Here is a 27,843-nt window from a genome sequence, read left to right as displayed (position 1 = left end):
GAGCAAGTGTTGTGTGAAAGAGCCCCGCTCTATCCCCAGCCAGGGGGCTGGGATGGACCCTGGATGGGTCTGGCCCTGTCCGAGCTCTCGGTGCAGTCCTGTTGATGCCATGGTGTCTGGCAACTGAAGCAACAGGAAAGAGCTGCTGATTAGTTTGAAACTTTGACCGCTTTACTCAGTACTAATGATTGACATGCAGATTACACCAGATCAAAGCCTTAGCAGGCAGACAGGTGTTTCTGTGTGAGGAATCAGGAGTCCATTCCAATCCAGATCTGCGAACCTTGCCTCATAAAACTTATTTTCCAATCCAGGCAACATCCTGGTAAATCTCCTCTGCCCCCTCTCCACAGCTTCCACACCTTTCCTATAATGAAGTGACCAGAACTGAACCAGAGATTTATAGATTTTCCACATGACCTCTCTACTCCTGAACTCTCAATACCCCTATTAATGAAGCCCAGCTCCCATAGGCCTTCTTTACTATCCTGTCAACCTGTGCAGTGACCTTGAGGGATGTATGGATTTGGACACCAACATCTTTCTGTTCATCCACTCTTAAGTAACCGACCATTAACCCTGTACATTAAAATGTATCACCTCACACTTATCCAGAATTAACTCCATCTGCCACTTTTCTGCCCAACTCTGCATCCTGTCTATATCCTCTTGTAACCTTCGACAACTTTCAGCTTCATCTACAACTCCTCCAACCTTCGTGTCATCCACAAACTTACTGACCCATCCTTCCCCCTCTTCATCCAGGTCACTTATAAAAATCACAAAGAGCAGGGGACCCAGAACAGATCCCTGCGGCCCCTCCACTAGTCACCGACCTCTAGGCAGAAAACTTTCCTTCCACTACTACTCTCTGCTTTCTTCCTACAAGCCCATTTTTTATCCACATGGCCAAGGTTCCACTGATCCCGTGACTCATGACTTTCTGGATGAGTCTCTCGTGTGGGTCCTTGTCAAATGCCTTACTAAAATCCATCCTGACCCTCATCAATTTATTTTGTTTCCTCCTCAAAATACTCAATTAGTCTCATGAGGCACCTCCTTCCCTTCACAAAGCCACGCGGACTATCCTTGAGTAGACTGGACTTCTCCAAATCCTCATAGATCCTATTCTTAAGAATCCTCTCCAGTAGTTTACACTCCACTGACGCAAGACTCACCAGTCTGTAATTCCTAGGATTCTCCCTATTACCTTTTTTAAACAAGGGGACTACATTTGCCATTCTCCAATCCTCCAGCACCTTCCCTGTGGCCAAAGAGGACTCAAAAATCATAGCTACTGGCCCACCTATCTCTCCCCTCACTTCCCACAGCAGCCTTGGATATATTGCTTCCGGCCCTGAGGACTTATCAATCTTGATGTTTTTAAAAAGATCCAACACTTCCTCTTCCTTAATCTCCACATTCTCCACAAGCCTGTTCTATTCCCACCCCAACCTGATCAAAGTCCTTTTCTCTTGTGAATACTGAAGCAAAGTATTCATTTAGGACGTTCCCAACTCGTCCACCTCCAGGCACATGTGCTGAGGGCAGGAAGGGCTCCCAAGGGACCTCAGGCTCTGAAGGATTCCTGATCGTGTCGGAGGCTTGGATCTGGAGCTGTGGAGGCTGCGGGAGCGCTAGAGGCGAAACCACGGACAGTCAGTGAACCTGACTGTTTCTCTATCTCTGACTGTAAGGGGCATCGGGCAACACTAATGGCCACCCTTTATCTGCCTGGCACCAGGCTAAAGGGAATTTCTGTTTTATTACATGACTATAAATAGTATCTGAAGATTAATGGATGTCAAAGACACGTGGCCGTGTCGATCAGAGGCCCCATGGACAAGAGACAGGAACGGTCTCAGAGAGAAGGATGAAGTTGACAGGATGGTTAAGTTGGCTTATGGGACGCTGGGCTTCATTGGTGGAGGGACTGAGTTCAGGAGTCGTGAGGTGATGTTACAACTCTATAGATCTCTGGTGAGACCACACTTAGAGCATTGTGTTCAGTTCTGGTCGCCTCATTATAGGAAGTATATGGAAGCTATGGAGAGGGTGCAGAAGAGATTTACCAGGACATGGCATGGACTGGGAAACCAGTCTTATGAGGCAAGGTTAGCAGAGCTGGGACTTTTCTCTTTGGAGCAAAGAAGGATGAGAGGAAACTTGATAGAGGTCTACAAGATTAAGAGAGGCATAGATAGGGTGGGCAGTCAGCACCTCTTTCCCAGGGAGGGAATACGAAACACCAGAGGGCGTGTACAAAGTGAAGGGAGAGAAGTTGAGGGGAGACGTCAGAGTTAAGATTTTTTTACCCAGAGAGTGGTTGGGGCCTGGAATGCCTTGCCAGGGGTGGTGGTGGAGGCTGGAACATTAGGGTCATTGAAGAGATTCTTAGGCACATAGATGAAATGAAAACAGAAGGTTTTGGGTGTGAGGGAGGGAAGATGGGAAGACCAGCACAACATTGTGGGCTGAAGAGCCTGCACTGTGCTGTATCGTTCTATGTTCTAAACACTGACAGAGGGGGTTGGGAGGCTGGAACTGTTGTCCTGCAGAAATCATTGTTTAACCTGCACATTGCAAGGCATTTCTAACTTGGAAATCTGACTCAGCAAGTTGGCTGACATTGGTCTTCAAATCTCCCCAGACCATTGCACATGGATTAGCGTTTACTCACCAATCATCGGAAGGTTTAACAAACTGGATTCAGACACCCACAGCAACGTTCCTCAGGTGCTGGATGTCTGAAACAAAACCAGACATGTTAGAATGTCTCAGTGTGTCAGACAGTATCTGTCTCGGGCTCTGTCCGCTGCAATAGCTTAAATAGAGAAGGGACCTGAGGGAGGTGTTTAAGATGATGAGAGATATTGATCGTTTAGATCGGTGGTTTTCAAACTGCCCCCCACAACTCACATCCCACTTGAAGTAATCCCTCTGCCATCGATGCTCTGTGATTCGTAAGGGATTGCTTCAGGTGGTCTGTGAGTGGCAAGGGAAGGTTGAGAATCACTGCTCTGGACCCAATTGTTACTGAAATATTTTGCTTGAGAAAAATTGTCATTGTCCCATTTCCTTTGGAGTTCTGAAACCGTGCACATACAAATCAAATAAGTACAATTGGTTTTCAAACCTTTTCTTTCCACTCACATTCCACTTTAAGCCATCCCTTACTAATCACAGAGCACCGATGGCAGAGGGATTACTTAAAGTGGGATGTGAGTTTTGGGGGCAGATTGAAAACCATTGAATTAGTCAGAGGCTTTTTCCCAGAGCTGAAATGGTTGCCACAAGAGGACATGGGTTTAAGGTGCTGGGGAATAGAGGAGATGTCAGGAGTAAGTTTTTTTTTTACACAGAGAGTGGTGGGTGTGTGGAATGGGCTTTTGGCATCGGTGATGGAAGTTTCCTTCAAGAGATTTTTGGATGTGAGAAAAGTAGAAGGCTATAGGAAAGCCTGGTCATTTCTAAGGTAGGGACTTGTTCAGCACAACTTTGTGGGCCTAAGGCCCTGTATTGTGCTGCAAGTTCTCGACATTTCTATGATCTCCCAGTGGCCACTCATTTCAATTCCCCACCACATTCCCTTGCTGACATGTCTGCCCGTGGACTCATGCACGGCCAGACTGATTCCACCCCTAAATTGGATGAACAACACTTCGTCTTCCGAATAGGTCCCCTCGACCCAGATGGCATCAACATCTCCCCCTTCTTCCCTCTGTCTCCTTTCACACATCCATAATCAATTCTCACCTTTCCTCGTATCATATCCAATAAATGGTTTGTTGGTCTGGACCCCTCCCCCTCCCATGCTTCCCCCTTTCATGCCCCAGTCTTTATTCAGACACCTGCCTGCTTTTTGCTTCTAACTTGAGGAAGGGCTCAGGCCCGATATATCAGTCTTATGTCTTTACCTCCTATGGACCCTGCAAGACCCGGCGGTACCTGCAGAGAGAGTGAATGTTTCGGGCCCGAAACCCTTGTGGAAACTGGGAAATCTGGAAATGAGGGATTTGGTTCAGAGGACGGAGAGAGGGCATTGGGACCAGGGGTGGAGATGAAGAGAGAGTGTGTGGAGGGGGAGCTGGGTGAGAGAAGTGGGTGGAGGTCAGTGGAAGGTAGCTGACCTGTTAGAAGCAGGCGATGAATGAAATGGGGGAGAGATGCATGAAACAACATTGGAAAAGAGATCCAAAAGCCTGCACACTGACTGACAAGGCAGTGCCAACACCCCCACCGGTACACGCCGACCGACACGGCAGGGCCAGCACCGTCACTGGTACACAGTGACCGACACAGCAGGGCCAACATCCCCACCGGTACACACTGACTGACACGGCGGGGCCAACATCCCCACCGGTACACAATGACCGACACGGCGGAGGCAGCACCGTCACCGGTACACAATGACCGACACAGCAGGGCCAACATCCCCACAGGTACACACTGACCGACATGGCGGGGCCAGCACCGTCACCGGTACACACTGACCGACACAGCAGGGCCAACATCCCCACCGGTACACATTGACCGACACGGCGGGGCCAGCACCCTCACTGGTTCACACTGACCGACACAGCAGGGCCAACATCCCCACCAGTTCACACTGACGGACACGGCAGGGCCAACACCCCCAACGGTTCACACTGACCGACACGGGAGGGCCAACATTCCCACCGGTTCACACTGACCGACACAGCAGGGCCAGCACCCCCACCGTTTCACACTGACCGACACGGCAGGGCCAGCACCCTCACCGGTTCACACTGACCGACACGGCAGGGCTAGCACCCTCACCGGTTCACACTGACCGACACGGCAGGACCAGCACCCCCACCGGTTCACACTGACCGACACGGCAGGGCCAGCACCCCCACCGGTTCACACTGACCGACACGGCAGGGCCAGCACCCCCACCGTTTCACACTGACCGACACGGCAGGGCCAACACCCCCACCGGTTCACACTGACCGACACGGCAGGGCCAACATCCCCACCGGTTAACACTGACCGACACGGCAGGGCCAACATCCCCACCGGTTCACACTGACCAACACGGCGGGGCCAGCATTCCCACCGGTTCACACTGACCGACACGGCAGGGCCAGCACCCCCACTGGTACACACTGACCGACACGGTTGGGCCAGCACCCTCACCGGTACACACCAACGACATGGCAGGACCAACACCCCCACTGGTACACACTGACCGACACGGCAGGGCGAACACCCCCACCGTACACACCAACTGACATGGCAGGACCAACACCCCCACTGGTACACAGTGCCCGACACGGCGGGGCCAGCACCCTCACCGGTACACACCAACTGACATGGTACGACCAACACCCCCACCGGTACACACTGAACGACACGGCGGGGCCATCACCCTCACCGGTACGCCCCGACTGTCCCAGCCAGCCTGTCCAGCCCCTGCACTATCCCTTTGAATCTGATCCTGTTTAAGTTCAAATTTATTATCATCTGACTGTACACATACAACCAGATGAAACAACGTTTCTCTGAACCATGATGTGTTCAAGCAGACCTGAGAATACAGGAAAAATGAACATAAAAACACCTGCAAATTTTACCATACTCTATTGTCGCTTTGCAAAGCATGAGAACTCCATTACAGCAAGGGACACTGCCACCTGCAACTCATCTCAGTACAAAGGAGACTGCCACATGGCTCACAAAGTGGATTTTTATATAATCTTTCAGCTCTCCAGAACATTCAAACAGACTTTCACAATCCTCTTTCCATATAAATGCATGATTCTTCGGATTTGTTACCGAGCCATGTCCTTTACACAATGTTTAATAATCTTTTACTGTCTTTGACAAAGAAGAGTTGTTCTTCACAATCAACGTTAGCCTTGTGAATCATCTACATTCCCAACAGAATGCTCTTTGCCTCTCTACTATTTTCAGTATTTTAAGACTCACATTCTCAGGTGCGGGCACGCACACACACACGTGCACGTACACACACACACACACGTGCACACACACACACACCCACACATGTGCACATACACGCACACACACATGCGCACACACATGTGCACACACGCGCACACACATGAGTGTGCACACATACACACACACGCATGCACACACGCACACACACGCATGCACACACGCACACACACATACATGTGCACACACGTGCACGCACACACACACACACACACACACACACACACACACACACACACACACACACACACACACACACGTTGGATGTGGGCGGGAAGGGAAGGTTGAGAATCACTGCTCTAGTCCCAAATGTTCGTGAAATATTTTACTTGAGAAAAATTGTCATTGGCCCATTTCCTTTGGAGATCTGAAACCGTGCACATGATGAGTCAATCAGTAAGCAATCCCTTACTAATCATAGAGCACCGATAGCGTAGGGATTACTTAAAGTGGTATGTGGGTAGAAAGAAAAAGGTTGAGAACCACTGCACTAATGACATCACATCAGTGCCTCTACTTCCTCAGGAGTTTGCGGAGGTTTTAGCATGACACCGGGGACACTGGCAAATTTCTACAGGTGTGTAATGGAAAATGTGCTGACCCGCTGAATCACGGTCTGGTACAGGGACACCAATACCCCTGACTGTAAGGCCCTGCAAAAGGTCATGGACACAGCCCAGGACATCACAAGCAAAACCCTCCCACCATTGAGTACATCAACAGAGAACGCTGCTGTCAGAGAGCAACAGCGATTATCAAGTATCCACACCACCCACCTCACGCTCTGTTCTCGCTGCTGCCATCAGGAAAGAGGTGTAGGTGCCACAAGACTCGCCCCACCAGGTTCAGGAACAGCTGCTGCCCCTCCACCATCAGACTCCTCAACGACAAACTCAATCAGGGACTCTTTTAAGGACTTTTTCTTTTACTCTTTATTGATCTTTTTCTCTCTGTATTGCACGGTTTACAATCCTTTATCTGTTAACGTGTACATCGTGTACAGCTTTTATTTGCACTACCAATAAGTGGTAATTCTGCCTCGCCCACAGAAAAATAATCTCAGGGTTGCATGTGATATCACGTATGTACTCTGACAATAAATCGGAAATTAGATTAATCACACATTTCCATAAAAATAAAATTTTAAAAGATAAAGATGAGAATTGGATTGAAACATAAAGAATAAAGGGTTATATTCTTCAAACTCCTGGCTGTCAACATCTCTGAAGATCCGTCCTGTCCATGTCGAGGCAGTCATGAAGAAGGTGGCAACGGCTCGCCAGCGGCTATGCTTTGTGAGGAGTTTGAGGAGGATTGGAATGTCACCGAAGACTCTTGCAAATCTCTACAGGTGGAGGGCATTCCGACTGGTTCCATCACCGTCTGGTACGGAGGTGCCAACACACAGGACAGAAAAAGACAATAGAGTTGCGAACTCGGCCTGTGCCACCACAGACACCAGTCTCCACTGCATCCAAGACATCGACAAGGGGGGGTGTCTCAAGAAAGCAGCCTCTGTCCTCCAGGACCCCCCACCACCCGGGCCAGGCCCTCTTCTCACTGCAACCATCAGGAACGGGGTGCAGGACCCTGAAGACAAGCACCCAGCAGCACAAGGACAGCTCCTTCCCCTCCGCCATCAGATTCCTGAACAGACAATGGACACAGACACCACCTCACTTTCTCCTTCTCTTGCACTACTTTATTTTTTAATAATTTTTTTTATTGTAATTTATAGCAGTTGTTGAGGCCAGTTGGAGCCGGAAGTGAGTTCTTATTTCACTCCATTCACCTGCTCCACTGTGAAGTGGCCTCGAGGAAAGCCTACCCTGAGGAGGTTCTCCACCTCTCTGCGAAGGGAGATCTGGAAGAGCCCCTCCCACTGCTCCCCCTCCACACTCCCCGCTGCTCTCAGGCTCAACAGCCAGGTACTCATCCTGTACCCCTTCTTCCCTGCCCCCCCGCCCACCCCCCACACTCCTATTCAGGAGCCTGTCTGCTTTTTGTTCATACTTGGATGAAGGGCTTGGGCAAAGGCGGCAGTGCTGCCACTGGTGCGGACCCGAGGAGTGCGGGGAGTGGAGATACAGCGCTCCCTCACAAGGTACATCAACCCAGTCCAACTGTTGTCAGCTCCGTACAGGCTTTAAATGGCCTGTTGAAGGAACCGACGGTGCTATATAAAGTCCTGTTGTGCTCAATTACTTTAGTTCTGTTTTTACAAGAGAGGATACAAATAACCTCCCAAGGATGTTGGGAAACATACAGACTAATGCAAGGGAGGAACTGAAAGAAATCATTATCTCTAAGGATGTGGTCTTGGGGAAATTGATGGGATTGAAGGCAGATAAATCCCAAGGGCCTGATAATCTACATCCTAGGGTACTCAAGGAAGTGGCCATTCAGATAGCAGATGCTTTAAGAATTATTTTCCAGAACTCGATAGACTCAGGATCAGTACCCATGGATTGGAGGGTAGCTAATGTTACCCCACTATTTAAAAAGGGGGGTAGAGAAAAAGTGGGGAATTATCAACCAGTGACCCCTACATCAGTAGTGGGCAAAATTATAGAATCCATTATTATAACCATATAACCATATAACCACATACAGCACAGAACAGGCCAGTTCGGCCCTACTAGTCCATGCCGTAGCAAATCCCTACCCTCCTAGTCCCACTGACCAGCACCCGGTCCATACCCCTCTAGACCCCTCCTATCCATGTAACGATCCAGTCTTTCCTTAAATGTAACCAATGATCCCGCCTCAACCACGTCTGCCGGAAGCTCATTCCACATCCCCACCACCCTCTGCGTAAAGAAATTTCCCCTCATGTTCCCCTTATAATTTTCCACCTTCAATCTTAAACCATGTCCTCTAGTTTGAATCTCCCCCACTCTTAATTGAAAAAGCCTATCCACATTTACTCTGTCTGTCCCTTTTAAAATCTTAAACACCTCTATCAAGTCCCCTCTCAATCTTCAACGCTCCAGAGAAAAAAGCCCCAGTCTGCACAACCTTTCTCTGTAACTCAGACCCTGAAATCCTGTCAACATTCTCGTGAACCTTCTCTGCACTCTCTCTATTTTGTTTATATTGAACCTTCTTTGCACTCTCTCTCTATTTTAAGGATGTAATAGCGGAGGATATGACTAGCAGAGAAGGGATCGGACGGAGTCAACATGGATTTACAAAAGGTAAATCGTGCTTGATAAATCTATTGGAATTTTTTGAGATGGTGACAGGTAAAATAGATGGGGGAGAGCCAGTGGATGTGGTGTACCTGGACTTCCAAAAGGCCTTCGATAAGGTCCCGCATAAACGACTGGCTTCCAAAATCAAGGCTCATGGGATTGGGGGCAAAGTATTGATGTGGATTGAGAACTGGCTGGCAGGTAGAAGACAGAGAGTTGGGATAAATGGCTCGTTTTCTGAGTGGCAGGCCGTGACCAGTGGGGTGCCACAGGGATCTGTACTGGGACCCCAGCTGTTCACAATTTACAATTATGATCTGGATGACAGGATTGGATGGAATATCTCCAAATTTGCAGATGACACTAAACTAGGAGGGGTTGTGTGCACGGAAGAGGGGGTCAGGAAGCTCCAGTGTGATTTGGATAAATTGGGGGACTGGGCAGATCCATGGCAAATGCACTACAATGTGTATAAATGTGAGGTTATCCACTTTGGTAATACAAACTGGAGGGCAGATCACTATTTGAATGGCAATAAATTAAGAGATGGGGAAGTGCAGAGAGACCTAGGGGTACTTGTACACCAGTCTCTGAAGGTGAGCATGCAGGTACAGCAGGCGGTTAAAAAGACAAATGGTATGTTGGCCTTCATATCAAGAGGGTTTGAGTCTAGGAACAAGGATACCTTACTGCAGCTGTACATTGCCTTGGTGAGACCCCACCTGGAGTATTGTGGCAGTTTTGGTCACCTTATCTAAGGAAGGATGTTCTTGCAATGGAGGGAGTGCAGAGGCGATTCACCAGGCTGATACCTGGAAGGGCAGGAATGGCTTATGAGGAAAGATTGCGCAAATTGGGATTGTACTCGCTGGAGTTTAGAAGATTGAGAGGGGATCTCATAGAGACCTATAAAATTCTGGCAGGACTGGACAGAATGGATGCAGATGGAATGTTTACATTGATGGGAAAATCCAGAACCCGGGGCCATGGTTTGAGGATAATAGGCAAACCATTTAGGACTGAGATGAGGAGGCATTTCTTGACCCAGAGGGTGGTGAATCTGTGGAATTCATTGCCACAGAGGGCAGTAGAGGCAGGTTCATTCAATCTATTTAAGAGGGAATTAGATCTATTTCTTCAGTATAAGGGTATTAAAGGTTACGGAGAGAAGGCGGGTGCGGGGTACTGAACTTTAAGATCAGCCATGATCTCGTTGAACGGCGGAGCAGGCTCGAAGGGCCGAATGACCTCCTCCTGCTCCTATCTTCTATGTTTCTATTCAGCAGCCTGGGTACTACAATTGGAACCATACAGAGAAGATCAGCCCCTGAGCACGGATGACAAGCAAATTTGCAAAGTGTTCCTTTTTTATTTAAATCCCACCACCGTGGGGTCTGGACCCAAGATGGCAGCGCCTGTGATCAGCAGCCATGAGGGGTTGCAGACTCCAGGGAAGCAGAGGACTGGCTCAGGGCTCCAGAAAATAGGGGGACCATCCTCCGTCATGAGAAGGAGAAACAGAGGAGATGGTGATCACGGCAGCGGATCAGTGAGAGACTCTGCAAGTGAACGATTCACGCAGGCTGTGGGCTGTTGGTAACTCAAGGTGAGTAACAAACACCAGGGTGCGGACTGCTGGATTCTGGCTGGAGGGGTACCAGGTAACTGAACCAGGATGCAAGAAGGTGCCGAGGACACTGAAGGATTCCTAATCGTGTCTGAATTCGAGCTCGGGTCGCCGATGATTTGGACTGGGTTCTGTGCGGCTGCGGAACCACTGGAGATGAATCCACTGACACTCGGTGACTCTGGGGGGGACTCTCTTTGAGAGCCATAGAACATTGCAGCACAGAAACAGCCCCCTTCAACCCTTCTAGTCTGTGCCAAACCATTGCCCAGTCCCACTGACCTGTCACTAGACCATACCTCTCCTATTCATGTACCTGTCCAAATCCTTCTTAAATGTTAAAATTGATCCCGCATTCACCACTTCAGCTGGAAGTTTGTTCCACATTCATCACCCTCATTTATCATTCATACTATGCTCGCATGGTAAAGATGAGATATTATTTCTCCAGATTTATATATGTTAGAAGTTAAGCACATTTAAATATTAAGACGCATACAGTGAAAGTCCACGATTCATTATCCACATACGTTTGGGGATTCAGGAGCCTAGTAGCTTGGAGGGAAAAACTGTTGCCCAATCTGGACCTCAGGGCCCGAGGGCTACGGTGCCTCCTACCAGAAGGCAGAACAGTTTACGTGAGGGGTGTGTGGAGTCCTTCACCATGTTTATTGCCTTCGCCTGCAGCAAGTGTGGTCGACGTCCTTCATGGTAGGAAGGGAGCCCCCTGTGATCTTCCCACTGACTTCTCTACCCTCTGCAGGGTCTTCCAATCCAAGGTGGACCAGCTTCCAAACCAGGCGATGATGCAGTTGCACAGGAGGGTCTCAATACATCCTCTGTAGAATGTAGTGAGGATGTATTGAGGATACACTCCCACCACTCTCTGTGTGAAGAAGTTCTCCCTCATGTTCCCCCTAAATTTTTCCCCTTTCACCCTTAACCCCTGTCCTCTGGTTTGTATCTCTCTCACCCTCAGTGGAAAAAGCCAACCTACATTTACTCTGTCTGTCCCCCTCATAATTTTAAATACCTCCATCAAATCTCCCCTCATTCTTCTATGCCCCTGTTTAAGCTTTCCCTGTAACTCAGTCTGTGCAACATCCTAGTAAAGGGTTAGCATAACGCCCTCTCAGCACCAGCACCGCACTGTCTGTAAGGAGTTTGTACGTTCTCCCTGTGTCTGTTTTATTTTGAAAAGTTTATATAAAATTTTACAAAATATAAGCATAAAGTACACAAATAAAAAAACCCTTCTAATTTACCCCCTATACCCCTCACCCTCCAACCCACTATCCCACCCCTTACTATCCCTCCCCTCCCCCCCCCCACGAGCTTAACATACACAAAGGAAAGTATTAAAACAAATAAAATGGGTTAAGTTACATATATCATTTCAATAATTCAAACCAAAATGTTAAAAAAAATATTTACACGTCTAACTTCATACATTTCAAATACTGAGTCCACATTTTTTTTAAATTATTTCTCAAATTATATGTAATTTTCTCTAAGCATAAACATGATTGAATTTCATTATGCCACCTCTGTAGACTCATCTCTGCATCATTTTTCCAAGTTACCGCTACACACTTCCTAGCTACTGCCAACTCCACCGAATAAATGCAATCCAAGATTTATCCAAACGTCCTGTTGATGGATTCATGTATCCTAATAAACACCACCATGGATCCATGTGTAAATCTATTTGAAATAAATCTCTCAAAAATGTTATCATCTTTTCCCAAAAAGGTTTAACCTTTGTACAATTCCACACAGAATGAACAAAAGTACCTATCTGATCTCCACACCGAAAACACAGATCAGAATCTCTAAAACCATATCTCTTTAACTTTTCAGGAGTTAATATAACTGATGTAAAAAATTAAAATTAACTAGACTATAATGCATTTTCTGACACTATCCAAACATAAATCTGACCATTTTTCCTCAGAAATAGAAGTAGATAGGGGAGTCATGTGATGGAGTAGTGGCCAGTAGGGTAAAACCAACCCTCTCAAGAAAAAAAGAAAAAAGTCAAGAAAAGACAAAACTTAACAAATATAAAGTATAAGAAATAGAAGATAAAGTTGCAGAGAAGACAAAGAAGATGGCACCCAAGTAAAGACAACGGGGAAAAAAGAAGAAGAAAAGCCACCGGAAAAGAAAGAAGAAGGCCTTACCTGCACAAAGAAACAGGGAGCCATGGTGGCGAAGAGCGCCCGATCTCCAAGGTTGGTGCCAGCCCCGCGGAGTCGCGACTCCCCCGACCAGTTGACTGCAAAAATGGCTCTCTGAGCCAAACAAAAGTGCGCAATGGTAAAAAGAAACACCGACGGGAGGAGAGCTCAGCTGAGGAGCGGGCAACCATGGCGCGACCAGCTGAGGGATGCTCGACACCAGGGCTCTCAGCTGGAAGATGAGGAAGGCAGTAGGAGAGGGAGTGAGGAACCAGGCGAGGAAGAAAGTTGACGAGGTGAACGGCAAGAGGGGCAGCAGCAGGAGGCCCAACAGATGAGCAGCCCAGGAGGGGAGGATCAACAACAAGAGGCCCAGCAAGAAGAGGCCCGACAAAGTGATACAAGCAACTCATCAGGAGATTCAGAAGAGACACAGATACAAGGAAGAGAAGAAGACACAGGTACAGACACAAGAAGAGGAAGAAGACCAAGATCTTCACAGAGAAATAGAAGGTAAAACAGATGGAAAGAATATAGATAAAGCTTTTTTTGAAGAACAAATGAGAGCAATAAAAGAATGGTTGTCATTAGAATTTAGTGCAATTAAAAGGATGAAAAGAATAGATAAAATGCAAAGATTAGAACAGGTCATGAAAGAAATAGGGAAAAGAGTAGAGAATGTGGAAGAATGAGAAACGGCTGTAGAAATGAAAGTAAACAACAAGAAGAAAATTGGACGAAAGTGACAAAAAATGTAAAGAGACACAAGAGTTGTTATCTAAGAAAATTGATATGTTGGAAAATTATAGTAGGCGAAACAACATAAAAATAGTGGGTCTGAAGGAGGGTGAAGAAGGCACAGACATGAAGGAATTTATAAAAGAATGGATCCCGAAGGTCCTGGGAACGACAGAAATGCAGGAAGAAATGGAAAAAGAAAGGGCTCACAGAGCATTAGCTCCAAAACCGCAGACGCGTCAAAAACCAAGATCGATTTTAGTAAAATTTTTGAGATACACAACAAGAGAAAATATACTGGAGCGGGCAAGGAATAAAGTTAGAGAAGATAATAAACCATTGGAAAACAAGGGTCAAGAGATATTTTTTTACCCAGACACAAGTTTTGAACTCCTAAAGAAGAGGAAAGAGTTTAATACAGCAAAATCGATTTTATGGAAAAAAAGTTACAAATTCATGTTAAGACATCCAGCCATACTTAAAGTATTTATACCTGGGGAGCAAAACAGACTGTTCTCGGATCCGGAGGAAGCACAAGAATTCGCAGAGCGTTTTCAGGACAGAAGGAGAGATGAAGAGATATAATAAGATTGAAGAATGGTGATAAAGTATATATAAAGATGTAAAAACAATGTATATGTAAAGAAACTCAAGAGGGAAAAGAGAGGGGAAGGAAGGAAGTAAGTAAGGGGGAGAAAAAAGGGAGAGCTTTATTATATGTGTAAAAAAATGTGTTTTCTGGGGGTGTTGGGGGGGGAGAGAATAACCATCACTGCGAAATCAGTTGATGCTTGCGAGAAAGATCACAACCCAAATGGAAAGGGAAGTTGTGGTTGCCCGGCAAGGATAAGGGGCAACTTAGAGAGGGGGGGGGGCATTTGGGGTTAAGATAATATTGGGTGCGGGAATTGTTGGAGTATTTTATGTTTTAAATGTGTTGTCATACATTGAGTTTACAAAGGGAAAACTGAGAGATGAAAATGGGAAAAAAGAGGGATGGAGGTGGTAAACAAGATATAAGATGGCCACATTGAACTATATAACTATAAACATTAATGGAATACATAACCAAATTAAAAGAAAGAAGCTACCAAATTTACTGAAAAAAGAAAAAAATAGATAGAGCATTTGTGCAGGAAATGCTTCTAACCGAAGTGGAACATAACAAATTAAAGAGAGACTGGGTAGGATACGTAGCGGCAGCATCATATAATTCAAAAGCTAGAGGTGTAGCCATATTAGTTAACAATAACACAAGGTTACACATGACACAGTATAATTGGTTGCACAGGTTATATATCACTCCTCAAAACTTAAAAGAATGGGATCCAACATTATCAGATATGGGGACAACAGTACATACAATTTGGGCATGTATGAAAGTGAATACGTTTTGGAAAGATCTAAATCAGATATTAAATAAAACCACAAAAAATAAAATACCAAAATATCCAGAGATCTTTCTTTTAAGTAACATAAAAAGTAATGAATTAGGCCTCAAATTGGATAAAGCGCAAAAAGATTCATTATGATAGCCTGAGCAGTACCAAAAAAGTGTATAATGTTAACTTGGGAAATGGAAGAGAGCCTGAGAATACAGCAATGATACATGGAAATGAATAAATGGATTCCATTGGAAAAAAAATAACATATAATTTAAAAAATAAAGTCACATTATTTGAACAAAATTGGGAACCATACATGGAACATAACAGAGAGAGCTTGCCTCGGACCTCCACCCCCCTAAAATGATAAGAGGATAAAACTATTTGATTCAGTGTGTAAAAACAGAAAAACATTTTTCTTGTTTATTTTTCATTGTGTGAAGACATTGTTTTATGGTCTTATAGTATTGTATATGTTGAATATTCATTGGTTTTGGAGGGGGGTGGGAAGGTGGGAGGGAGGGTAGGGGGGAGAAAAAAGGGAGAAATGTCACTGTGTATATTTAATGACAAACATTTGTATATATTTTGGTTGATATGGTTCACAGTGTGAAAAATTTAAAATTACATTAAAAAAAAGATAACTCCTGTTCCCATTTATCTCTTATTCTCAATACGCCTGCCTTCTTCATTTTGGACTGTAACATCGAATACATTTCAGAAACAAACCCTTTCTTTCCCTTATCCATAAGCAATATTTTGAACTTTGATTGTATCAGTAATATTATTTCTCACCCGAAACTATTCATTAAAAAATCTCGTACTTGATAATAGGCAAACAATGTATTTTGTGATATCCCAAACTTCTCCCTAAGCCTATCAAATGAAAGAAATAAACCTGCCTCAAAACAATCTTCAATTGATACCAAACCCTTTAAATCCCATTCCTTCAGACAAGGATTGTGCACAGAAAAAGGAATCAACCGATTTTGATATAATGGAGTTTTAATTGAACATACTTCTTTCGAACCTATAAGTTGGTTCCCAACACCCAACCCAAACCAACCAATTTTCCCCTGCAGCCACTGCAACCGTGTCTGCCTGTCCCGCATCGGACTTGTCAGCCACAAATGAGCCTGCAGCTGACGTGGACTTTTACCCCCTCCATAAATCTTCGTCCGCGAAGCCAAGCCAAAGAAGAAAAAAGAAGAAGACTTCTTTCGAACCTATAAGTTGGTTCCATTTACTCCATACTTTAAATAAATGAGTTAAAACAGGTAACTTATATGTTTGTAAAAGCAATAAATTCCATTTATATATAAAATTATGTATTGATCTTTCTTGTATCTGATCCATTTCCACATAAGTCCACATCGGTGGTTGATCAATATCAAACAGTCTACTAATAAATTTCAACTGCGCAGCCTGATAATAATTTTGAAAATGTGGTAATTGAAGGCCTCCCAAATCACATGACCATGTCAACTTTTGCGTCGATACTCAAGATACCATAAAAAAGAACGTATCACTTTATTTAATTATTTTAAAATTTTCCCCGGTACCGTACACAGAATTGATTGAAACAAATACTGAATACGTGGATATATATTCATTTTAATACAATTTATCCAACCAATTAATGTCAATGGTAGATCTTTCCATCGATTCAGACTTAATCTTGTTTAACAAAAGTAAATAGTTTAAACCATACAAATTCTTAAACTCGTGATCAATAATTACACCTAAATATTTAATCTTCTCTGACCATTTAAATTTAATAATTTGCATACAATCTGAATAATCCTCATCAGATATACATAATATCTCACTTTTATCCCAATTTACTTTATACCCTGACATTGATCCATAAAATTTTAACAAATCTTGTAAAGTTTGTAATGAATTCTTAGGTTTAGATAAATATATCAACACATCATCTACAAATAAATTAATTTTATACTCTCATTGCCCAATCATAATGCCTTCAATATTTATATTTTGTCTAATTGCCTGGGCTAAAGGCTCTATAACTAATGCAAATAAGGCTGGTGATAATGGACAGCCCTGTCTAGTTGATCTATACAAAATAAATATTTGAGAAATCTGACCATTTGTCACCACCTGTGTGGAAGGATTTGTATATAACCCAGCCAATAAAAGACAGTCCAAATTTAAATCTCTCCAATACTTTTTAAGAATTTCCATTCAACTCGATCAAAAACTTTCTCAGTGTCTAATGCTAATATCATTGGTTGATTAAGTTGCTGTCTTGACGCATTAATTGTTGTAAATAATTTAGTAATATTATCAGCTGAATATCTATTTTTAATAAACCATGCTTCATCCACATGCACCAATTTCGGTTAAAAATTAGCCAATCTATTTGATAAAACTTTTGCTACAATCTTATAGTCTACATTCAATAAAGATATCTTTGGCTTGGCTTCACGGACGAAGATTTATGGAGGGGGTAAAAGTCCACGTCAGCTGCAGGCTCGTTTGTGGCTGACAAGTCCGATGCGGGACAGGCAGACACGGTTGCAGCGGCTGCAGGGGAAAATTGGTTGGTTGGGGTTGGGTGTTGGGTTTTCCTCCTTTGCCTTTTGTCAGTGAGGTGGGCTCTGCGGTCTTCTTCAAAGGAGGTTGCTGCCCGCCAAACTGTGAGGCGCCAAGATGCACGGTTTGAGGCGTTATCAGCCCACTGGCGGTGGTCAATGTGGCAGGCACCAAGAGATTTCTTTAGGCAGTCCTTGTACCTTTTCTTTGGTGCACCTCTGTCATGGTGGCCAGTGGAGAGCTCGCCATATAACACGATCTTGGGAAGGTGATGGTCCTCCATTCTGGAGACGTGACCCACCCAGCGCAGCTGGATCTTCAGCAGCGTGGACTCGATGCTGTCGACCTCTGCCATCTCGAGTACTTCGACGTTACGGATGAAAGCGCTCCAATGGATGTTGAGGATGGAGCGGAGACAACGCTGGTGGAAGCGTTCTAGGAGCCGTAGGTGATGCCGGTAGAGGACCCATGATTCAGAGCCGAACAGGTGTGTGGGTATGACAACGGCTCTGTATACGCTTATCTTTGTGAGGTTTTTCAGTTGGTTGTTTTTCCAGACTCTTTTGTGTAGTCTTCCAAAGGCGCTATTTGCCTTGGCGAGTCTGTTGTCTATCTCATTGTCGATCCTTGCATCTGATGAAATGGTGCAGCCGAGATAGGTAAACTGGTTGACCGTTTTGAGTTTTGTGTGCCCGATGGAGATGTGGGAGGGCTGGTAGTCATGGTGGGGAGCTGGCTGATGGAGGACCTCAGTTTTCTTCAGGCTGACTTCCAGGCCAAACATTTTGGCAGTTTCCGCAAAGCAGGACGTCAAGCGCTGAAGAGCTGGCTCTGAATGGGCAACTAAAGCGGCATCGTCTGCAAACCGTAGTTCACAGACAAGTTTCTCTTGTGTCTTGGTGTGATCTTGCAGGCGCCTCAGATTGAAGAGACTGCCATCCGTGCGGTACCGGATGTAAACAGCGTCTTCATTGTTGAGGTCTTTCATGGCTTGGTTCAGCATCATGCTGAAGAAGATTGAAAAGAGGGTTGGTACGAGAACACAGCCTTGCTTCACGCCATTGTTAATGGAGAAGGGTTCAGAGAGCTCATTGCTGTATCTGACCCGACCTTGTTGGTTTTCGTGCAGTTGGATAATCATGTTGAGGAACTTTGGGGGACATCCGATGCGCTCTAGTATTTGCCAAAGCCCTTTCCTGCTCACGGTGTCGAAGGCTTTGGTAAGATATAGGCCTATAAGAACCAACTTTCAATGGTTCTCTATCTTTCTTTGGTATAACTGTTACCAATGCTCTCGAAAATGATTCAGGAAACAACCCAGTATCTGTAACCTGCTTCAATACATCCATGTACACTGGAAACAACAAATCATGAAATTCTTTATAAAATTCTACCATAAATCTATCTTCTCCAGGTAATTTACCAATCAGCATAGATCATAATGCCTCTTTTAATTCAAAATCTGTAAATGAAGTATTTAACAATTTTACATCTTCTTCCTCCAAGAAGATAAGTTCAACTTAGACAAAAAAGTATCAATCTGTTCAGTAGCCACATTACCTTCAGATGCATACAAATCTTGATAAGAGGCATGGAATTCTTCATTAATCTCCTGTGGTTTATAAGTGACACCTGAATTTCCACGTATTGCATTAATTGTTCTAGAAATTTGTTCAGTTTTCAACTGCCATGCCAATACTTTATGTGCTCTTTCCCCTAATTCATAATACCACTGTTTTGATCTCAAAAACAATCTCATAAGTTTGCTTCATATTATAACGAAGTTTCAAATTAGATTACTGTATCTTATTATCTTCCATTCCATTTTTCTGAAACTTTTTCTCTAAACCTGCGATCTCTTTCTCTAACTCCAAAGTTCCACTGTATATTGCTTTTTCACTTTAGCCATGTAACTGATCATTTGACCTCACAAATATGCTTTCAAAGCATCCCACAATGTAAATTTACTTTGTACTGATCCCTCATTTATCTCCAGAAAAAATTTAATCTAATCTCTTAAAAACTAAACAAATTCAGGTCATCTAAGTAACATTTCATTAAACCTCCAACGATAAGTTCTTTCAACTTTCTCGGCAATCTCACAAGAAATCAAGAATAAAGAATGATCTGACAATATTCTACTTTTATATTCTGCATAATCAACCCTTCCTGGTAGATGAGCTGAAACCAGGAAAAGATCTATTATAGAAAATGAACCATGCTGAGCAGAATAAAATGAATAATCCTTCTCAGTCAGGTGAAAACATCGCCATATATCAACAAAATTCAATTCCTCCATCAATTCTACCACCCTTTTAGACATCTTAGTTTTCTTAACAATTTTTGGAGATTTATCGAGCAGTGGATCCAAACAGCAGTTAAAGTCCCCTCCTACCAATATATTCTCATTTGATTGGTTCAAATTCTAAAAAGCATCAGTTACAAATTATACATCATCTTCATTTGGTGCATACAAATTCAGTAAAGTCCAAGTTTTGGAAAACAATTTACAATTCACCTTCAAAATTCTTCCAGCATTTTCAAAAACAGATTCCAAAATAAAAGGTACCCTCTTATGTGCCAAAATCACCACTCCTTTGGCCTTAGAATGAAAAGAAGATCCCAAAACGTGTCCAACCCAATCTCTCTTCAATTTCAAATGTTATTTTTCTGTCAATTGCGTCTCTTGTAGAAAAGCAATATCCACCTTCATCTTCTTGATATAATCTAAGACCCGATTCCTCTTTATCGGATGATTCATCCCTTTAACATTAAATGTCGCAAAATTCAATTTACTCATTTTATCTTAACAAATAACTTTTAACACAACCAACTCGCAAACACACTAATGCTCCGGTAAATCACCCCCCACCCCTTAACCTTGATCTAAACAAAATACAAATAAACCATAAAGAAAAAAAAAACAAAAAAAAGAAAAGGGAGGAAAAAACCCACTCCCCCTCCTTCCCCCTCTTTAAGACCCTCTAAAAAAGAAAGAAAAAACCCACAAAAGTGGTACCCCCCTCTATTGACCGGGTGTGGTCTAAACCACTAGTGGCAGATGACTTCAGAACTTATAGTGCCATCCACCATCCCCCCCCACCCCCCACCCCCAGCTGATATTCATATATCTCAATATTTCACCTAAATAACAATATTGATTCAATCCACTACCCCAAACTCCACCAGATTGACCCTGAACACCAATGCAACAGCAGTAGAGAAATCCTCTTCTCCTTTCCGGATCGAATGTTGATCTCAACCATTTCTCTTGCTACTCCCATTCCCATTGCCATTATGTTTCGGAGAACAATTTGGTTTTGATTGTTTCTGTAACTCAAAACTATGAGAATTATTTGGCAAAGAATTAGCGAAAGACAAAGCTTCAGCCTCATCATCAAAAAACTTGGCCTGAAAATCTCCGTAAAATACCTTCAACGCAGCAGGATGCCTAAAAGCAAACCGATAACCCTTCTTCCATAACACAGCCTTTGCTGGATTAAACCCCTTCTGACGTCGTATCACATCTTGACTTAAATCTGCATAAAAGAAAACCCTACGTCCCTAAATCATCGTAGGGCCTTGATTCTGTCGAGCTTTCTGAACTGCTAATCGTAAAATTAACTCACCATCTTGATATCTTAAACAACGAATAAGAACTGCCCGTGGAGATTGATCAGGGAAAGGTTTTCTTCATAATGCCCTATGTGCTCTATCCAGTTCCAAACCTTCTGGAAAGCATCTTTTCCCAACACTTCAGGAATCCATTTCTGAAAAAAATTCACTGGATTCGTTCCTTCAAAATCTTCAGGCAAACCCACTATGTTAACATTATTATGTCTTCTTGATTTTCCAATGAGTCAATCTTCTGCAAAAATTCACACTTCTTAACATTCCAATCTGTTAAACAGTGTTCCAAATAGTCTATTTGTTCAATATACTGATCTACAGTATCGGTACAGTCACAAAATGCTCGCTTAATATCCTTAAATTCCCCCTGGACCATATCCACTTCTCTTAAACATTTAACTACATCTTGCTTAATCGATGCCACTTCACTTCTTAATTCAGTAAATTGAAGCTTGCTTTCTTGAAAACCTTGAGTAACTTGAACAGCCATATTATTCATACATCACATAAACTCCTCTGAAACAGACAATGTAGTATCGTACTGTTTTAAGAGTTTGTAAAGTTGTTGATTTACTTCTGGAAGTTTTAACAAGTTTTTGAAACATTTGAGGCCTAGCTTTAATAAGTCTGGCAGCTTTCAATATCGGTTCCAGTTCTTCTTCAGAATGTTCTTCTACCTCCTCTTCTTCCCCTTCCTCAATTGGTAAGACTCCGGGTCAGCATCCCCTCCCACACAGGCCCGACATGTTCGGGCTGTCGGGAGCCTGTCGCCGGGGCCCGTTCAGACATTGCGCGCATGCCCAGTACTGACTGGGCCCTGCTACAGAGGCCCGATATTTCCACCATCGGGCTCGGCACGTTGGCAATTAATGCAACGTGCTCCAGGCCTCGATCGGGTGTCAGGCCCCCACTCTCAGAGGGCCCCGCGTCCCCAGGAGCATGCTCTGAATCAAGAGCGCGACTCTCCTCAGACAGACGGCCAGCGGCGGCGCCATCTTGCGTCGAGGGTGCTGAAGTTAAAATTACCTTTGCCTGGCTTATCTTTGGAATCTTCGGCTGATCAAAAATCGATCTCTGGGGATCCTTCAACGAGGTAGGCCTCAACTCCTCTGCACTTTCTGCTCTTTTAAACTGTGCCTTTTTTGAAGTTTGAGTTTCAGTAGTTTTCATTATTACTGTCAAAGTTCTTTAAAATCTTAGAAAAAGCTTTTAATATTCCAACAATTTTTAAAATTCGGGTGTTAATTATTCAACTGGGGAGAGGTGGAATCTCATGTCTACTCCCTACGCCATCTTGCCACGCCCCCGCTCTCCATGTCTGTGTGGGTTTTCCCTGGGGCCTCAGGTTTCCTCCCCCCCACCTCCCCACCGTTCAAAATGTAGGAGAAGTGCAGGTTAATTGGGTTTAAATTGGACAGCACGGGCTCGTGGGCCAAAATGTCTAAATTTAATTCTTCTCTGCTTCTCTTTCTCTAACTATAACAGGCGCTTCAGGCAATCTCTGCCGATGGCAAATCTGTCTGCCTTGCAACAGACAAAAGGCAATTTTGTGCTAAATTGCTCTGTATTTATGACATGGGAATGGAATGAATCTTGAAAATGTTAGTTAGAGACCTTCACCTCCTATGGACACGGTGGGACCTCCTGTGTTCCACCAGCTTCTCTGTGCATTTAGCAGAGGTGGATGTGGAGGGGTGTGGGAGAACAGAACCGAAGGGCTGAATGGCCTTCTGCAGCTACTATCTCAGTGCACACTGGACTGGGAGCAGGAGTCCACCCAAGGTGGGGGGGGGGGGGCACCCTTGGGGAGAGGTGGGGGCTCTGGGAAAGGGGGGAAGGAGCGCTCATAGGGAGGGGGTGCCAATGGGGAGGGGGGCCTCCTGTGGGGAAGGGGGCCGCCCACGGGGTGGGAGGGGTCACTTGTGGGGGGAGGGGGCGCCTATAGGGGGAGGGTCCGCTTGTGGGGGGGGAGGGTCCGCCTGTGAGGCGGAGGGAGGGAGGGGCCTCCTGTGAGGGGCGGGGCTGCCCGTGGGGGCGGGGCGTGTCCTAGGCCCGCCCCTCTGAATTCGGCGAAGGCGAAATTCCGTCAAACTCAACGCAGGGACCAGCCGCACGTCACCACCAGCGCGTGACGTCACCGGGGACGGCCCAAGCCACGCCCATCTTGCTCCGTGCCAATCAGGTCCGTGCGTCCTTCCAGCCAATGAGGTGAGAAGCAGCCGAAGAGCGGAGTGGGGCGCGCGCGGACGGGCCGGCAGGAGGCCTTCGCCAATCAGCGGCGGGCAGGCGCTCGGCCTCGGCCAATGGTGTGTGTGCGGCGGGCCGCAGGCTCGACCAATGGAAGAATTCGGCGGTGCGCGGATCGGCCAATGGGAGGGGCGGACGGGAGCGCGGGCTTCGAGTTGCTGGAGATGAACGGCGTCCGGGAGATCCGGCGTAAGTCGGTCCGGTTCCCGGAACATTGCGGCGCTCCCTCGACCCGGTCCCGCCACTCCGCGGCGCTCCCTCATCCTGCCCCAGCACACTCGCTGTGGCCCTCGATACACCGCGGCGCTCCCCCATCCGGCTCAGGAAAACCTCGGCGCTCCTTCATCCGGCCCCGACCCCTCGGCGCTCCCTCGTCCGGCCCCGGCACCCCTCAGCGCTCCCTCGTCTGGTCACGGCACCTCTCGGCGCTCCCTCGTCTGGTCACGGCACCCCTCGGCGCTCCCTCATCCGGTCACGGCACCCCTCGGCGCTCCCTCGTCCGGCCCCGGAACACGGCGCTCCCTCATCCGGCCCCGGCACCCCTCGGCGCTCCCTCATCCGGCCCCGGCACCCCTCGGCGCTCCCTCGTCCGGCCCAGGCACCCCTCGGCGCTCCCTCGTCCGGCGTCGCTCCCTCGTCTGGCCCCAGCACCCATCGGCGCTCCCTCGTCTGGTCACGGCACCCCTCGGCGCTCCCTCATCCGGTCACGGCACCCCTCGGCGCTCCCTCGTCCGGCCCCGGAACACGGCGCTCCCTCATCCGGCCCCGGCACCCCTCGGCGCTCCCTTGTCCGGTCAGGGCACCCCACGGCGCTCCCTCGTCTGGTCACGGCACCTCTCGGCGCTCCCTCGTCTGGTCACGGCACCCCTCGGCGCTCCCTCATCCGGCCACGGCACCCCTCGGCGCTCCCTCGTCCGGCCCCGGAACACGGCGCTCCCTCATCCGGCCCCGGCACCCCTCGGCGCTCCCTCATCCGGCCCCGGCACCCCTCGGCGCTCCCTCGTCCGGCCCAGGCACCCCTCGGCGCTCCCTCGTCCGGCGTCGCTCCCTCGTCTGGCCCCAGCACCCATCGGCGCTCCCTCGTCCGGTCCCGGCACCCCACGGCGCTCCCTCGTCCGGCCCCGGCACCCCTCGGCGCTCCCTTGTCCGGTCAGGGCACCCCACGGCGCTCCCTCATCCGGTCCCGGCACCTCTGCGCTCCCTCATCCGGCCCCGGCACCCTTTGGCGTTCCCACATCCGGCCCCGGCACCCCTCGGCGATCCCTCGTCCGGTCTCGGCGCTCCCTCATCCGGCCCCGACATCCCTCGGCGCTCCATCATCCGGCCCCGGCACCCCTTGTCTGGCCCCGGCACCCCTCGGCGCTCCCTTGTCCGGTCACGGCACCCCACGGCGCTCCCTCATCCGGTCCCGGCACCTCTTGGCGCTCCCTCATCTGGTCCCGACACCCCACGGCGCTGCCTCATCCGGTCCCGGCAACCCATGGTGCTCCCTCATCCGGCCCCGTCACCGATTGGCGCTCCCTCATCCAGCCCCGGAACCCTTTGGCGCTCCCTCATCCGGCCCCGGCACCCCTCGGCGCTCCCTTGTCCGGTCTCGGCGCTCCCTCATCCGGCCCCGACATCCCTCGGCGCTCCATCGTCCAGCCCCGGCACCCCTCGTCCGGCCCCGGCACCCCTCGTCCGGCCCCGGCACCCCTCGTCCGGCCCCGGCACCCCTCGTCCGGCCCCGGCACCCCTCGTCCGGCCCCGGCACCCCTCGTCCGGCCCCGGCACCCCTTGGCGCTCCCTTGTCCGGTCACGGCACCCCACGGCACTCCCTCGTCCGGCCCCGGCACCCATTGGCGCTCCCTCGTCAGGTCTCGGCGCTCCCTCGTCCAGCCCCGGCACCCCTCGGTGCTCCCTTTTCCGGTCACGGCACCCCACGGCACTCCCTCATCCGGCCCCGGCACCCATTGGCGCTCCCTCATCCGGCCCCGGCACCCTTTGGTGCTCCCTCATCCGGCCCCGGCACCCTTTGGCGCTCCCTCATTCGGCCCCGGCACCCCTCGGCGCTCCCTCGTCCGGCCCCGGCAACCACGGCGCTCCCTCGTCCGGCCCCGACATCCCTCGGCGCTCCCTCGTCAGGCCCCGACATCCCTCGGCGCTCCCTCGTCCGGCCCCGACACCCCTCGGCGCTCCCTCGTCCGGCCCCGACACCCCTCGGCGCTCCCTCGTCCGGCCTCGGCGCTCCCTCGTCCGGCCCCGGCGCTCCCTCGTCCGGCCCCGGCGCTCCCTCGTCCGGCCCCGGCGCTCCCTCGTCCGGCCCCGGCGCTCCCTCGTCCGGCCCCGGCGCTCCCTCGTCCGGCCCCGGCGCTCCCTCGTCCGGCCCCGGCGCTCCCTCGTCCGGCCCCGGCGCTCCCTCGTCCGGCCCCGGCGCTCCCTCGTCCGGCCCCGGCGCTCCCTCGTCCGGCCCCGGCGCTCCCTCGTCCGGCCCCGGCGCTCCCTCGTCCGGCCCCGGCGCTCCCTCGTCCGGCCCCGGCGCTCCCTCGTCCGGCCCCGGCGCTCCCTCGTCCGGCCCCGGCGCTCCCTCGTCCGGCCCCGGCGCTCCCTCGTCCGGCCCCGGCGCTCCCTCGTCCGGCCCCGGCGCTCCCTCGTCCGGCCCCGGCGCTCCCTCGTCCGGCCCCGGCGCTCCCTCGTCCGGCCCCGGCGCTCCCTTGTCCGGCCCCGGCGCTCCCTCGTCCGGCCCCGGCGCTCCCTCGTCCGGCCCCGGCGCTCCCTCGTCCGGCCCCGGCGCTCCCTCGTCCGGCCCCGGCGCTCCCTCGTCCGGCCCCGGCGCTCCCTCGTCCGGCCCCGGCGCTCCCTCGTCCGGCCCCGGCGCTCCCTCGTCCGGCCCCGGCGCTCCCTCGTCCGGCCCCGGCGCTCCCTCGTCCGGCCCCGGCGCTCCCTCGTCCGGCCCCGGCGCTCCCTCGTCCGGCCCCGGCGCTCCCTCGTCCGGCCCCGGCGCTCCCTCGTCCGGCCCCGGCGCTCCCTCGTCCGGCCCCGGCACCCCTCGGCGCTCCCTCGTCCGGCCCCGGCACCCCTCGGCGCTCCCTCGTCCGGCCCCGGCACCCCTCGGCGCTCCCTCGTCCGGCCCCGGCACCCCTCGGCGCTCCCTCGTCCGGCCCCGGCACCCCTCGGCGCTCCCTCGTCCGGCCCCGGCACCCCTCGGCGCTCCCTCGTCCGGCCCCGGCACCCCGCGGCGCTCCCTCGTCCGGCCCCGGCACCCCGCGGCGCTCCCTCGTCCGGCCCCGGCACGCCGCGGCGCTCCCTTGTCCATATCAGGCATATTGAGGGGGAAGGTCATGCCTCTGGAGCCTAATTGAGTTCTTTGAGGAGGTAACGAAAGATATTGATGAGGGAAGGGCGGCAGTTGTGGTCGGCAGGGATTTTAGTAAGGTAGTTGACAAGGTTCCCCTACGAGAGACCTCATCAGAAAGCCATGAGTCACGGGATCAGTGGAACCTTGGCTGGGTGGACAAAAAATTGACTTGCATGTTGAATTCAGAATTAAATTTATGGTTATGAATGTGTCCTGAAATTTGTTGTTGGCAGCAGTTTTGTACAAAACAAGGTGCAAATCGACTCTAAATTACAATTCTGTAAAGACAAGATTTAAAAAATAACTAGTCTATAAATAGAGGAAAGGTGAGGTTGGTAAGAGGGGGTGACATGACCCTGATGGTAAACAATGCTATTAAATCTCTGGAAAGGAGAGACATAGGGACAGAAATTGTGGAATTTTTATGGGTTGAAATAAGGGTAAAAAAGACCTCACTTTGTTGTAATATACAGGGGCCCCCAACACCAGCCGGGACGTAGACTGTGAACTGCAGCTGGAAATAGAAAGAGCAGGTCAGAAGGAGAATGTCCAGATAATTCAGGGAGGTTTTAATATGAAAGAGGATTGGGAATGTCAGGAAGGTACAGGATCTCAGGAGAAAGAGTTTGTAGAATGCCTAAAAGGATGGCTTTTTGGAACAGCTAGTCAATCAGCCCACCAGAGGATCGGCAGCTTTGGATTGGGTGATGTGTGATGAAGAAGAGATTAGGAATTTAAAGGTTGTGGATCCCTTAGGAAGTAGTGATCACAACATGATAGATAGAGTTTAGCTTCCAATTTGAAAGGGAAAAAATGATATCAGGTGTGTCAATATTTCAATGGAACAAAGGGAATTACAGTGGGATGAGAGGAACTGGCCCAAGTTGACTGGAAAAGTAAGCTCGATGGAGGGACGGCAAAGCAGAATTGGATGATATTCCTACAAGAAATAAAGAAAGCGCAG

General features: G+C 48.7%; 1 protein-coding gene, 1 long non-coding RNA gene and 1 other non-coding gene across 3 annotated transcripts in view; 2 read left to right on the top strand and 1 right to left on the bottom strand.

Annotated features, from left to right (window-relative positions):
* Positions 1–19: 19 nt before the first annotated feature.
* LOC138752002 (uncharacterized) lies at positions 20–22,573 on the bottom strand. The gene is made up of 3 exons (XR_011350307.1): positions 22,322–22,573; positions 2,681–2,747; positions 20–123 (listed from the first exon to the last, which is right to left on the bottom strand). It is a non-coding gene; the product is annotated as an uncharacterized lncRNA (long non-coding RNA).
* Positions 10,449–10,551, top strand: LOC138752154 (U6 spliceosomal RNA). The gene has a single exon (XR_011350414.1). It is a non-coding gene; the product is annotated as a U6 spliceosomal RNA (small nuclear RNA).
* A 1,040-nt stretch (positions 22,574–23,613) lies between the features above and the next one.
* The window catches only part of tonsl (tonsoku-like, DNA repair protein), a 74,155-nt gene continuing 69,925 nt past the window's right edge, over positions 23,614–27,843 (top strand). Inside the window, exon 1 of the mRNA XM_069915141.1 lies at positions 23,614–23,731. Within this exon, the coding sequence (XP_069771242.1) occupies positions 23,665–23,731 (67 nt within the window). The 5' untranslated portion in view covers positions 23,614–23,664. The remainder of the gene's footprint in view (positions 23,732–27,843) is intronic.

Source organism: Narcine bancroftii, chromosome 1 (genome assembly GCF_036971445.1).
Source record: "Narcine bancroftii isolate sNarBan1 chromosome 1, sNarBan1.hap1, whole genome shotgun sequence".
Classification (NCBI taxonomy): Eukaryota; Metazoa; Chordata; class Chondrichthyes; order Torpediniformes; family Narcinidae; genus Narcine; species Narcine bancroftii.
The sequence above is the reverse complement of the archived record's forward strand: the minus strand, read 5'-3'. Positions and strand labels throughout refer to the sequence as shown.